A 12,734-nucleotide genomic window follows, 5' to 3' on the forward strand; every position below is an offset into this window, starting at 1 on the left:
CGGATCTGTGGGGCCAGGAGAGAATGAGCCCCCTGACCCTCACACAGTCTGCACAAGGCAGACACCATTTTGCAGAGGAGGAAACCAGCTTTGGGGGTTAAGGAACTGAGGTCATGGTGGTGTGAGGGGAAATGAGAGAGGACAGACTGAGCTGGAGGTTCTGTGATGGTTCTCATACGAACAGTTCTGTGTGTGATGCAATGGTGGGTGGATTTTTTTCTGGGTTCCACAATTACAGTGGAGATCAGAGCTGAGAGGGAAAAGTGTGAGGTCCTATCTGTGGTCAAGGCAGCCTCACCTATGGGGGCACACACCACCCGCAGGGGGCAGCACACCTCCAGAGCTCTTGTGAGAGGAGCCAAAGGATAGGAGCCTTCAGCAGCTGCCATCCCTCGTCATCCTGGTGACATGAGGACTGCCGGGGGTGGGCGTGCCGCCTTGTTGGGGACAGCAAATGCAAGAAAGAAGCTCTTTACCCCCCTTCTTCCCATGGGGTCTAGGCAAGAATGATTTCTCCTGCCCCATGCCAAGGGAGGGGACCCCAAAAGAACCACTTGTGAAGTTGGGGTGCTTGAACCCACCCCCCACACTGGTGACCATTTTATCTGAGGGACTGGCTGACAGGAGGCCTTGTTGGTGGAGACAGGGTTCATGGGATGGCCACGTGAGAGTTCAAGGGTGCCTGGCCTTGTGCCCTCTGAGGGGTGAGGGGAATGGATGTCACTGAGCTTGTTGGCTATTGGGACTAGGGGCTGCAGACTTGCTCAGGACAAAGCTCGGGTTGAAGATGGGTACACTTTGGAAAACCGTGGTTTGAGGGGCCAGTGCGGGGATGGAGCTGAGGGCTGGAGGGGGCTGCTCATCATTTGTCTCCATTCAGACCCTAGACAGTGAACTGGATCAGACAAGGAGAGGCAGGTGACCTTGCAAAGAGCAACAACATCTGAAGTTGGGAAATCTCTGTCTAGCTCCCCCCCATGCCCTTCCTTAAAGGGTCTGTGCAGAAAGGGAGGGAGAGGGGGAAGCTAAGCCCTGCCCCCAGCACCTGGAGCCCAAGTCCAGCCCACAGGTGGGGAAGCTTTTTTTTTTTTTTTTAAGATTGAAGTATAGTTGGTTTTGGAGAAGGCAATGGCACCCCACTCCAGTACTCTTGCCTGGAAAATCCCATGGACGAAGGAGCCTGGTAGGCTGCAGTCGATGGGATCACTACAAGTCAGACACGACTGAGTGACTTCACTTTCACTTTTCACTTTCATGCATTGGAGAAGGAAATGGCAACCCACTCCAGTGTTCTTGCCTGGAGAATCCCAGGGACGGGGGAGCCTGGTGGGCTGCCGTCTATGGGGTCACACAGAGTCAGGCATGACTGAAGCGACTTAGCAGCATAGTCGATTTGCAATGTTGTGTTAATTACTGCTGTACAACAAAGTGAATCAGGTGTACATACATGTACATTCTTTTTTTTAGTCGTTTCCATTATGGTTTATCACAGGATGCTGAATATAGTCCTCTGTGTATACAGTAGGGCCTTGTTGTTTATCCATTCTGTATACAAAACCTTACATCTGCTAGCCCCAACCTCACACTCCATCCCTCCCCCAACCCCACTCCCCTTGGCAACCAGCAGCTGTTCTCTATGTCTGTGATTCTGTTTCTGTTTCATAGGTAGGTTCACTTGTGTCGTATTTTGGATTCCATGTATAGGTAACATCATATGGTATTTCTTTCTGACTTAGTCCACTTAGTATGATAATCTCTGGTTGCATTCATGTTGCTGCAAATGGCCTTATTTGATCTTCTTTATGGCTGAGTAGTATTCCATTGTGTATATGAGCCACATCTTTATTCATTCATCTGTCCAAGGACGTTTAGGTTGTTTCCACTTCTTGGCTATTGTGAGTAGTGCTGGTATGGACACAGGGGTGCATGTATCTTTTTGAATTATAGTTTTGTCTGGATATGTGCCCAGGAGTGGGATTGCTGGATCATAATGGTAATTCTATTTAGTTTTCTGAGGCACACATACATTTCTCCACAGTGGCTGCACCGACTTATATTCCCACCAACAGTGTAGGAGGGTTCCCTTTTCTCTCTACCCTCTCCATTTTTTGTTATTTATAGACTTTTTAATGATAGCCAGTCTGCTTGGTGTGAGGTCGTACCTTACTGTAGTTTTGACTTGTATTTCTCTAATAATTAGTAATGTGGAGTATCATTTTATATGCCTATTAGTTATTTATATTTCTTCCTTGGAAGTTTAGGTCTCCCGCCCATTTTTGGTTATGGTTGTTCGGTGCTTTTTTTGTTTGTTTGTTTTTGTTGAGTTGTATGAGCTGTTTATATATTTTGGAAATTAAACCCTTGTTGGTTGCATTATTTGCCAATATTTTCTCCCATTCCGTAGGTTGTCTTTTCATTTTGTTTAAGGTTTCCTTTGATGTACAAGAGCTTGTAAGTGATTAGGTCCCATTTGTTTATTTTTGCTTTATTTCTTTTGTCTTGGGAAACTGACCTAAGAGCATACTGGTACAACTGATTTCAGAGAATGTTCTGCCTGTGTTCTCTATGAGTTTTATGGTCTCATGTCTTAAGTTTACGTGTTTAAGAGGTGGGACAGCTTTGACAAAATAACCATTGAGGTTTGCAAAAGATAGGAATCTGGAAAGAAAATTGTAAGGACCAAAAGACGAAAACATATAATGCTGAGTTCATCAGCTGTGACAGAACAGGAAGTCCTAGCACAGCTAGGGAGCAGCTGGAAAAATAAATGTAAGTCCTTGATTTCTGTGTCTCAGTTTCCTCATCTAGATAATGGGCACACTAGCTGAATCTACCTCTTGGAGGCCCTGTGGGGATTGTGTTAATCTGTGGAAAGTGTTGGAACATTGCCTGGTCCACATGCTGCTGCTGCTGCTAAGTCGCTTCAGTCATATCCAACTCTGTGCGACCCCATAGACGGCAGCCCAGCAGGCTCCCCCGTCCCTGGGATTCTCCAGGCAAGAACACTGGAGTGGGTTGCCATTTCCTTCTCCAATGCATGAAAGTGAAAAGTCAGAGTGAAGTCGCTCAGTCGTGTCCGACCCTCAGTGACCCCATGGACTGCAGCCTTCCAGGCTCCTCTGCCTATGGGATTTTCCAGGCAAGAGGACTGGAGTGGGGTGCCATTGCCTTCTCCGTTGGTCCACATAGAAGCTGCTAAAAGATGGGCTATTTCTCATTCTTCAAGTCGTGACTTCCACACACATCAGTGAGATGTGTTTTCTCTCCACTTTCCTTGAAGCAGACGTCTCTGTATGATGAGATCTGCTTTTGGTGAGAGGGGACAATGGTGAGGAGGGGGTCCCTGGGGCCAGGCTGCAGGAGGCTACCACAGGACCCCTGGTACAAGACACAGTTCCATCCCGAAAGGCTTGCAGCAGCCCTGACTCACAGACCCTCAAGGACTGGACTGGGCTTTGCAGGAAGACTGGGCAGTGTGTCTACAGAGAAAAAGCCTGAAGGGCATTTTGCTTTAGAAACAGGACTAGATACTCTGTACTGGGGAACTGGGTGCCCCCAACCCACCACTGGCAGCAGAAGGGTTACAGACAGTGAGCTTCAGAAAGCAGAATTACAGAGAGATCTGAAGAACACTCAGCCAGATGATGTGGGGGAGATGCTACGGGAAACATTTCCTTCTACACTCCCAGTGCAGGGGGCCCAGGTTTGAATCTGGGTCTGGGCAGCCTGCATTGGGAATGTGGAGTTTTAGCCACTGAATCACCAGGGAGGTCCCTCAAGTGCTTTGGGATCCTCTGACCACGTTTTTCCAGGCCTCCAGCACTCCATGCCTCTGCACAGAATGTTCTCACCAACCATGGTGTCTGGCAAACTCCTATTGTGCCTTAAAAACCCTGCAGAAATATACCTCCTCCAAGAAGAGCTCCCTGACAGTTTCTCTCCAGGACCAGTTCTGTACTTTGTAAATGACTGTCTGTACTGCACTTCCTGAGCCTCATGGACAGGATCTCTAATCTTAAGAACTAGCCAAGCTGTGCTTATTTTATAGATGATACATAGTGGCTCAGAGTAGTTAATTAACTTGCCCAGGGTCACACAGGAAGAATATAAGTAATATAATAGCTGAGCTGTAGTTTACATCCCTGTCTGTGACTCTTCTAATTATAACCTGTCATGACTAGGAAGTTGAGAAAAAGTAGGTCCCTACCCATAAGCAACTATGTAGTGGAGGGGAAGAGAGCTGTCGTGTGGTTGGACAGCAGATGAGATGGCCAATAGGAGCAGAGCGTGGACTGGGCTCTGGGAAAGGGGTGCAGAGTAGTGACAAGGCTGTGCTTATCGCCTTCTCCCTTCTCTCTGTCTCACGACGGCATCCTCAGCCCTCCAGGCGTGGCTTCTCCCAGCCTAGCAGGAGGGTTGACAAACCAGCAGTTTGCTGTGCTTTTCTGTCTAGCTCTCACAAAGGCTCTGGAGGTGGCCCAAGGCTGAGGTCACAGCAGTGCTGTCTGTCTCCAGGCTGCCCCCAACCTGACCAGTAGGGAGAGATACTCCCCACACCCCATGGGTCAGCAGCTGGGAGTAGACCAAGGAGCGGGAGTGCGGTTCTAGCTGACTGCTCACTGTATGGCTTTCTGTGAGTCCTGTTCTTGTTTAGGACATTTGTTTCCTTATTTGGAAAACAAGGGGCCTGTAACGAGTGGCCAAGATTCCCCATTCCCTCAATCACTGTCTGAGATTCTAGCTTGTCTGGATTTGGTATTTCCAAAGTTATATCACCAGAGGGCGCCAAATCCTAGTTCTTGCTAGTGATGAGAGCTCAGAGGAGCTGATGAGGAGTGTGAGCTGAGTGTGATGGAGTGTGTGGGTTTGAGTAGAAGCAAAACCACTCGTGTGTGTGTGTGTATGCATGTGTGCATCACCAGAGTTCTTCCACCACCTACATGTACCACTATCACACTCCACACCCCTGCCTTCATCTCCAACCACTTGCTGCCTCCCTCTCTGCTCCAGCAGCACTGGCCTCCAGCTCTCCCTCAGGCCTCTGTGTGCTGTCCCTGCAGCTCGGAACCCACATCCCTAGACATCCGCAGGGCCCCTCTTCCTCTCAGTGAGGCCTTCTCTAACGATCCCGTGTAAAATAGCACCTTTAAACTCATTCCATGTTTGTACACTTTAGAAAAATTTGGTAAAATATACATAATACGTAATTTACCTTTTAAAGCATTTTTAAGGTTAAAATTCTGAGGCACTAAGTACGTTCTCATTGTTGTGCAACTATAACCACCACCCATGTCCAGAACATTCTCCATCTTCCTAAATGGAAACTATATCCATTAAACAATAGCTCCCCATTCTGCCCTCCCTCAGCCTCAGCAACCACCATTCTTCTTCCTGTGTCTATGAATGTGTTTACTCTAGATAGACCATGTAAGTTGAGTCATACAATATTTGTCCTTTTTTGACTAGCTTATTTTACTTAGCATGTGTCTTCAAACATCAACATGTGTCAGAATTTGCTTTTTAAGGCTGTGTAATAGTCCATTTTATATGCATGCATCTTGTGTATTCATTCATCCCTTGACAGATACTTGGGTTGCTTCCAGTCTGACTACTGTGTATTAAGTTGCTATGAACATGGGTGCACAAATATCTGTTGGAGTCCCTGCTTTTGACTCTTTTTTCGTGCTTTATTCTTCTGCATGGCTTTTATTATCATCTAACAGTCTTCCCTGTACCCCCAACTAGAGATGCAAATGATTTCTGCTTAGAAAAGAGGATTCCAAAGGTGATATAGGGCCTTGAAGGACATTAACCAGTTATATCTAACCTAGAGGTTTCATTCTAAGTCCTTTTAAAAAACTTAATATTTCGTTCTTCAAAATACTCTTCCCATCTTACCTGTTTCATCAATTCAGTCGCTCAGTTGTGTCTGACTCTTTGCGACCCCATGAATCGCAGCACGCCAGGCCTCCCTGTCCATCACCAACTCCTGGAGTTCACTCAGACCTACGTCCATCGAGTCAGTGATGCCATCCAGCCATCTCATCCTCTGTCGTCCCCTTTTCCTCCTGCCCCCAGTCCCTCCCAGCATCAAAGTCTTTTCCAATGAGTCAACTCTTCGCATGAGGTGGCCAAAGTATTGGAGTTTCAGCTTTAGCATCAGTCCTTCCAATGAACACCCAGGACTGATCTCCTTTAGGATGGACTGGTTGGATCTCCTTGCAGTCCAAGGGACTCTCAAGAGTCTTCTCCAACACCACAGTTCAAAAGCATCAATTCTTCAGCGCTCAGCTTTCCTCACAGTCCAACTCTCACATCCATACATGACCACTGGAAAAACCATAGCCTTGACTAGACGGACCTTTGCTGGCAAAGTAATGTCTCTACTTTTGAATACGCTGTCTAGGTTGGTCATAACTTTCCTTCCAAGGAGTAAGCGTCTTTTAATTTCATGGCTGCGATGACCATCTGCAATGATTTTGGAGTCCCCCAAAATAAAATCTGACACTGTTTCTACTGTTTCCCCATCTACTTCCCATGAAGTGATGCGACCAGATGCCATGATATTCGTTTTCTGAATGTTGAGCTTTAAGCCAACTTTTTCACTCTCCTCTTTCACTTTCATCAAGAGGCTTTTTAGTTCCTCTTGAATTTCTGCCATAACAGGGGTGTCATCTGCATATCTGGTGTTATTGATATTTCTCCCGGCAATCTTGATTCCAGCCTGTGCTTCTTCTACTCTGCATATAAGTTAAATAAGTAGGGTGACAATATACAGCCTTGACATACTCCTTTTCCTATTTGGAACCAGTCTGTTGTTCCATGTCCAGTTCTAACTGTTGCTTCCTGACCTGCATATAGGTTTCTCAAGAGGCAGGTCAGGTGGTCTGTTATTCCCATCCCTTTCAGAATTTCCCACAGTTTATTGTGATCCACACAGTCAAAGTCTTCGGCATAGTCAATAAAGCAGAAATGGATGTTTTTCTGGAACTCTCTTGCTTTTTCGATGATCCAGCAGATGTTATCAATTAGTGAGTTAATAAATATTTGATACATGTTCATTCTGTATTTGATAACATGTTCATTCTATATTTGTATGAGTCAGATTTTGTTGTTATAGTTTATTTACAATGTTAATTTTTGCTGTGCAGCAATGATTCAGTTATTGTTCCGTCACTAAGTCGTGTCCAACTCTTGCCACTCCGTGGACTGCAGCCTGCCAGGCTCCTCTGTCCTCTGTGATGGGGTGGGGGATGGGACACGGAACTTTTCCTTCTGCAGTCCACTTAAGCAGGGCTACCTCCCCTCCCTGGAGATTTCTTGGGAAGGTAATTCACTTCTACTTCCTTTCCCTCACTGAGAAGCCCAGAGGGTTCCTATGTCTCATTCAGTGTGCTCCCAGGAGGTCGACGAGACAGTGGACTTTCTAACAGCTGACACAGCTGCTTGTGTTTCCTAGGTTCACAGAACCTGCCTGTTTAGGCAATGGGCTCTGAGCACGGAGCAGGCCCCACGGGGTGGGGAGGAAGTGGCCTTTGGGCTGATGACATCTTTCCCCCACTTTCAGTCTTGTCCCTCCCCTGAAACATGAAGACGCTCAGCCAGGGCCAAGAGGTGACGTTCTTGTTTATTGTTGCGGCAACTCTTACAGACATTAGCGTTCAGTTAAATAAAGGAAGAGAACACATTAAATACATCACAACCCCCAAAACAGTACGGAGGAGGGGAGGGTGGGCCAGCCCAGTGACCAGACTGTCAGGGGAAATACATTCAGTGGGTGTGCGGCATCAACATTCCAGGCTCACGTGTATATATATCTTATTTATATATATTTATAATTATATATAGAGATTGAGTTTTGTGTATAGAAAGAACCATATTGTTACAAATACAATACTATACTTCTCCCAACGCTTTACAATAAGCTCTATTTCACCCTCTTTACAGAACAATAGTACAAGTCCAAACTCTAGGGGCTGTGCTGAGTATGTACAAGGAATATCCTTCCCACACAGTCCTCACCATGGCCTTGACGGATGGAGGGTCGGGACGTAAGATCAGGGTTGTGTGTTCAAGTCGGCCTCAACCAGGGAAGGGGCAGACGGACATGAAACTCAGACCAGCAAGTGGCCTTGGGAGTGGGGGAGTAAACACGCCTCAGAGGAGGTGCCCCTAATTGTAAACATTGGTAACAGCCTCACTGCTGGGCTCGGGGGCAGGTCTCATCTGCGTGCAGACGGGGTGGCGGGTGTGATCAGGATAGCGGGAGCGATGGGGAGGTAGTAGGTTACTCTGGGACTCTCTGAGGCCGGGGCTGATGGGCAATGTTGGGAAAGCAGACCCGGGTGCAGGGACTCAGAGTCCAGTGCCCCATGATGGGCTCCAGGCACTGGTCTCTGGGGGCTTCATCTTCTCGTGAACCCAAGGCTGAGGGTGGCTCCCTGAAATGGTCACATTTGAGAAGGCAGAGGCAGGGCAGGTTCTGGCGCATCCTGGCTGGACCAGGAAGAGTAGATGGATCTGGGAGTCTATCCCCAAAGCTGAGTCACCACATGTCCAAGCCAAGTGGCAAGAGTGGCTTTTTGCCTAGGGCCACGTTTGGGAAGGCTGCTCTGTCCACAGTCTTCACCACTGCATGGGGCTTTCAGATATTTACATATGTAACTCTAGATACTGGGATGTCAGAGGGAAACAGGCCATTACTTCCCGTGAGACTTCCCAAACAGAGTTACTGTTAAGATCCAGCCTCCTGGTTAACTTCTAAAGATGGGCTGACTCCCCTGACTTACCGGCAGCCAGGCCGGTAAGAATACACTACAGCTGACTGAACCTCCACCAAGCTAGAGATCTGGCTATCCGGGTGTGAGGAGCCACTCTTATTGATACAAAGGTATGTGGTGGGATAATCTTATACTAAAACATTAGTCTCCTAGGACAGTTTACCAAACTGGCAAAAACACCCATCAGACTTTCTAGATTTTTGTACAATATCAATAGAAAGTGTAGCCTGCCTCCTCCTCTGCTTTGGGTGAAGACGCTGCATTGTAATGACGTGGAGGGCTGCACAGGGATGTGCTGGCGGGATTCCTGGCCAGTGGCCGATCACCGATGCCTCTGAATGGGCATGGGGGCAGGCGGCTCAAGAGCTCACCTGGGAGCAGACGGCACGAGCCTCTCTCCGGTTATATCCAAATACCACCCAGAATGCTGCATTCCTGTTTTATCCACTCTTTCTGGCAAAGGTAAGGTGAACTCAGGACTCTTTAGTATTTAATTGTATGTCATCAGACACTATAGTTTGGTAAATGGTACTGAAGTTCGTGGCTCCTCATGTTCGCAGTGGGTTAGCCTTGGGGCTGATCTCCTACTTAGCAGCAACTTAGCAACATTCAGCTAATTGTCCTCAAAAGTTGTCCAGGGGTCCCATACTGCCCACCCTGAACCCTTGGAGAAGGGACAGCCCCATCCCAGGGGGGATGTGTGGGCAGCACAGCCTCTCTTTGGCAGGGTCTGACCCACGGTCACACTGGGAGTCCAGCCACTAACGCCACTGAAGCACCTGGCTTTCCTGCCTAAGCAGAAAACTCAGCACAGAGATCCCAGAATGCACCACCTCTCTGGCAGAAGTCTCTTGTTCCCAGTCTTTTCTCATTCACTTTCTCCCTCCCTGAAATCGCTCTGTTCGAGGTATAAATCCATACCACCCAACATGTGCTCACCAGGTTGCTATTTCCACAGACACAACATAAATAGCCCAGATGTTGAGAACAGGGACTATAATAATATCACAAAATAGTTTCTCTTACCCTGTCTCTGTGGAGGTCACAAACGGAACAAAACGAAAAGCAAACGAAGCCACACCCCACCCACATGAAAACAAAAGCGCTCTTTGGACCAAGAGTAAGTGAAAACTGGCTCAGAATCAAGGTATTACAAGAACATCTGCACCGACTGAGACGAACGAAACCCACGGATGGGAGGCGCCTGATGAGAACACGCAACATTCCACACCAAGTAAAAGCTTTTTCAGGCCCCCGAGGCAGCAAGATGTTTTTGGAATTCATCTGGGGATTCTTAGGCATCGCTTGAGGTTCCGACTGTCCCCTTAGTTTGGTGGTCTGTATACCGCGCTGGCCTCTCAAATGTCACATCCTGCCTCGTGGCCCTGAGAAGAGAAGGCGGCCGGTCTCACCTTAGACCAGGAAGCTTAACACGATCACATCGGGTTCCTCATCTTCAAGGGGAGCAGTCCATCCTGTCCAGACTCCCAGTGTGTGGGGTGTGTGTGTGTTGGGGTGGGGGGGCATGGGAGTCCACCAGAACCCCCCTGAGCCAAGGAGATGCCGGCAGGGCCGGACCTCAGCCTCAGAGGGCTGTCTCTCTCTGGACAGGGCTCACCGGCCCCCGCGGCCCTCACCTGTGGGGGAAGGGGCCTCACAGAGAGGCCATGTGGGTTTTCCAGGGGCTCTGGGTGCCTCACTGGTGGCGGGCAGGAGGGCAGGGTGGAATATATGCAAGTGAGACGTGTGTACGTACGTGTGGTGTAGAAGAAGGCAGAAGTACCTGCCTGTGTTTATCTAATGGTTGGTAACCTCGGGAATCGCCCAGTTCTCTGCACAGGTATCCGCGTCCCCATAGTTCCCCTTCTATCCCAGGGTGAAAAGGTTCACATTAGAAAAAACAATTATGTTGAAACTAAAACTGGCTAAAGAAGAGGCATAAGGTTGGCTCAGAAATTCCAGGAGGAAATGGCGTATGATGCTCCAAGTACACGGTGGGCCGGCTCCCCCATTACTACCATATTCCCATGAACTGACTGGAAGAGAGCAGAGATCAGCCATTGGATCGTAGGCACTGCGGAATCGGCTTCTTCACCGTCCCCAGGGGCTCCTCCAAAGAGGTCTGCACCTCTTGGAAAGGGAGGGTGCAGCGTGGTGACAACCCTCCTCAGGGCCCCCTCCTGCAAGGGCCCTTCAGGAAGGTCCTCGGCAGACTCTGGGTGACTTTGACCTGCTCTCCAGCCTCAAAGGAGTGTATACAAAACTTCCCTGGCATTTAAAACAAACAAAGCAAACCGGAGAGAGAGAGAGGGAGGTCACTGCGGATTCTCTTCCTCCGTGTCAAACCGAGTGCTGGGCGTGAGAGGGGAAGGTCTCAGTGGGCACACAGATGCAGCACGAGAAACACAACCACAAGTGAGGAGAGGCCTCCATGCATGCCACCGCGGAGCGCGGCCTCAGATGTAGACGGGCTGCTCCTGGGCTGTCAGCAGTCTGTACATGGCAGCCGGCATCGTCTTCATGTGGATCTGCAGGCAGAAACACATATCAGCTGCAGGCGGGGACTCCAGGGCTGTGTGGGTGCCGCCGCACGGCTGGGGCGCCTTTCAAGGTACAGCCCTCTCCCCGCCCACCCCCTTTCTAACACGGATCTGACCCAGGCAGCCTCCAGGAAGAGCAGAATCCATGGGCTTTCTAAAGCATTAGGGGTGATAGAGAGTGAAGAACGAAAACCAGAATGCTCTACTTTCCCCAAAGCTCTGGCTCTCACCAGGCTTTGGCTTGTTTTTTTTTTTTTTTTAAGGAGAAAACCCCTTAAAACAGGACGAGGACAACTGTGGGGTTTTGGCTGCTCCTGCCTCCCTCCCTCCCCCAGAACAGCTGTTCAGACCCCTGTTCAGCCTGGCCGTACCAGGGAGCTGCAGATTAGACTTGAATCTGAGACTTAAATCTTGCAGGCACATTTGGTGAGATTAGCTGGGAAAAATGGAGAAAACTTGGGTAGCCACAGAGAGAATATGCCCAGATCAGAGAACTAGAAGAGGAGGTGGGTAGATGCTGCCAGAGGAGAAGGCTGAGGTGATGTGATGATGTTTTTGAGGAGCAGCTCTCAGACAACCACTTGTTATTGGGTTTCAATTCTGGTCCAAGACAGTTTGGTTGTAGGGATGTGTTCAGGATCTGGAAGAACTCTCAGGAGGGCTTCCTGGCTGGGACGAGGGGCGCCAGGGGACTCCCACCCCAGGCTCCTCCCCTACCTCCCCCACGGCGTTGGAGAGGATGTGGACGATCTTCTCGTGTGGGGTGGCCACCACACTCTGCCCGTTGATTTCAATGATGCGGTGTCCCACGCGGACGCCTCCTCTTTCTGCTATTCCCCCTCGCATGAGGCTGCAGATCTGTCAGAGTCGAAGGCCAAATTTAGTCAGAGGCCAAGTGACCCATCCCAGGGGGCACCATCTGCTAGGAAACCCATTGGGGCAGGAGATTGTCTTTTCTGGAATTTTCCGCCCCCAGTGCTCTCATCTCTGAGAAGCTGCCATGGGCAGGCTTTGGACGTTGACATCTTTGTTTCTACCAGCAAGAGGACTCTGGACCCCCAGGCGGCCCGTTCGTGTTCATGCACTCTGCATAGGGAACGCACACATCACTGGATTTCACGGCACTGTGAATCCAGACTACTTTCCATCCCAGCTCAGCTTTGGTAAAAAGAGCTGTCTGGGCCTGTCACAGAGCTGCCAGTGTTTTCAAACTGTCAGTCTACATAACGCAGGTTAGTATTATCCAGGACTCAAACACTGAACTGTGTGATGCTAGCGGCTGGCTTCTTAGGGTCAGTTACATGACTTACGCTGGGGCTAGAACCTGCTAGAACCCCACTGTGTGTGCCACAGTTTGGCCAGCTGGAGGGCAGAAGCTCGTCGGCCTTCCCAGCGCAGTGGTTCTTGTTCCACT

At 49.2% G+C, this 12,734-nt stretch overlaps 1 protein-coding gene across 3 annotated transcripts in view; it reads right to left on the bottom strand.

Annotated features, from left to right (window-relative positions):
• Window positions 1-7,608: 7,608 nt before the first annotated feature.
• The window catches only part of APBA1 (amyloid beta precursor protein binding family A member 1), a 239,470-nt gene continuing 234,344 nt past the window's right edge, over window positions 7,609-12,734 (bottom strand). For all 3 annotated transcript variants that reach the window (XM_070794620.1, XM_070794621.1, XM_019966049.2), the window contains 2 exons: window positions 12,038-12,178; window positions 7,609-11,308 (listed from right to left, as the gene is read on the bottom strand). In XM_070794620.1, coding sequence (XP_070650721.1) covers window positions 11,237-11,308; window positions 12,038-12,178 — 213 coding nt within the window. In that variant the 3' untranslated portion in view covers window positions 7,609-11,236. The remainder of the gene's footprint in view (window positions 11,309-12,037; window positions 12,179-12,734) is intronic.

This window comes from Bos indicus, chromosome 8, assembly GCF_029378745.1.
Source record: "Bos indicus isolate NIAB-ARS_2022 breed Sahiwal x Tharparkar chromosome 8, NIAB-ARS_B.indTharparkar_mat_pri_1.0, whole genome shotgun sequence".
Lineage (NCBI taxonomy): Eukaryota > Metazoa > Chordata > Mammalia > Artiodactyla > Bovidae > Bos > Bos indicus.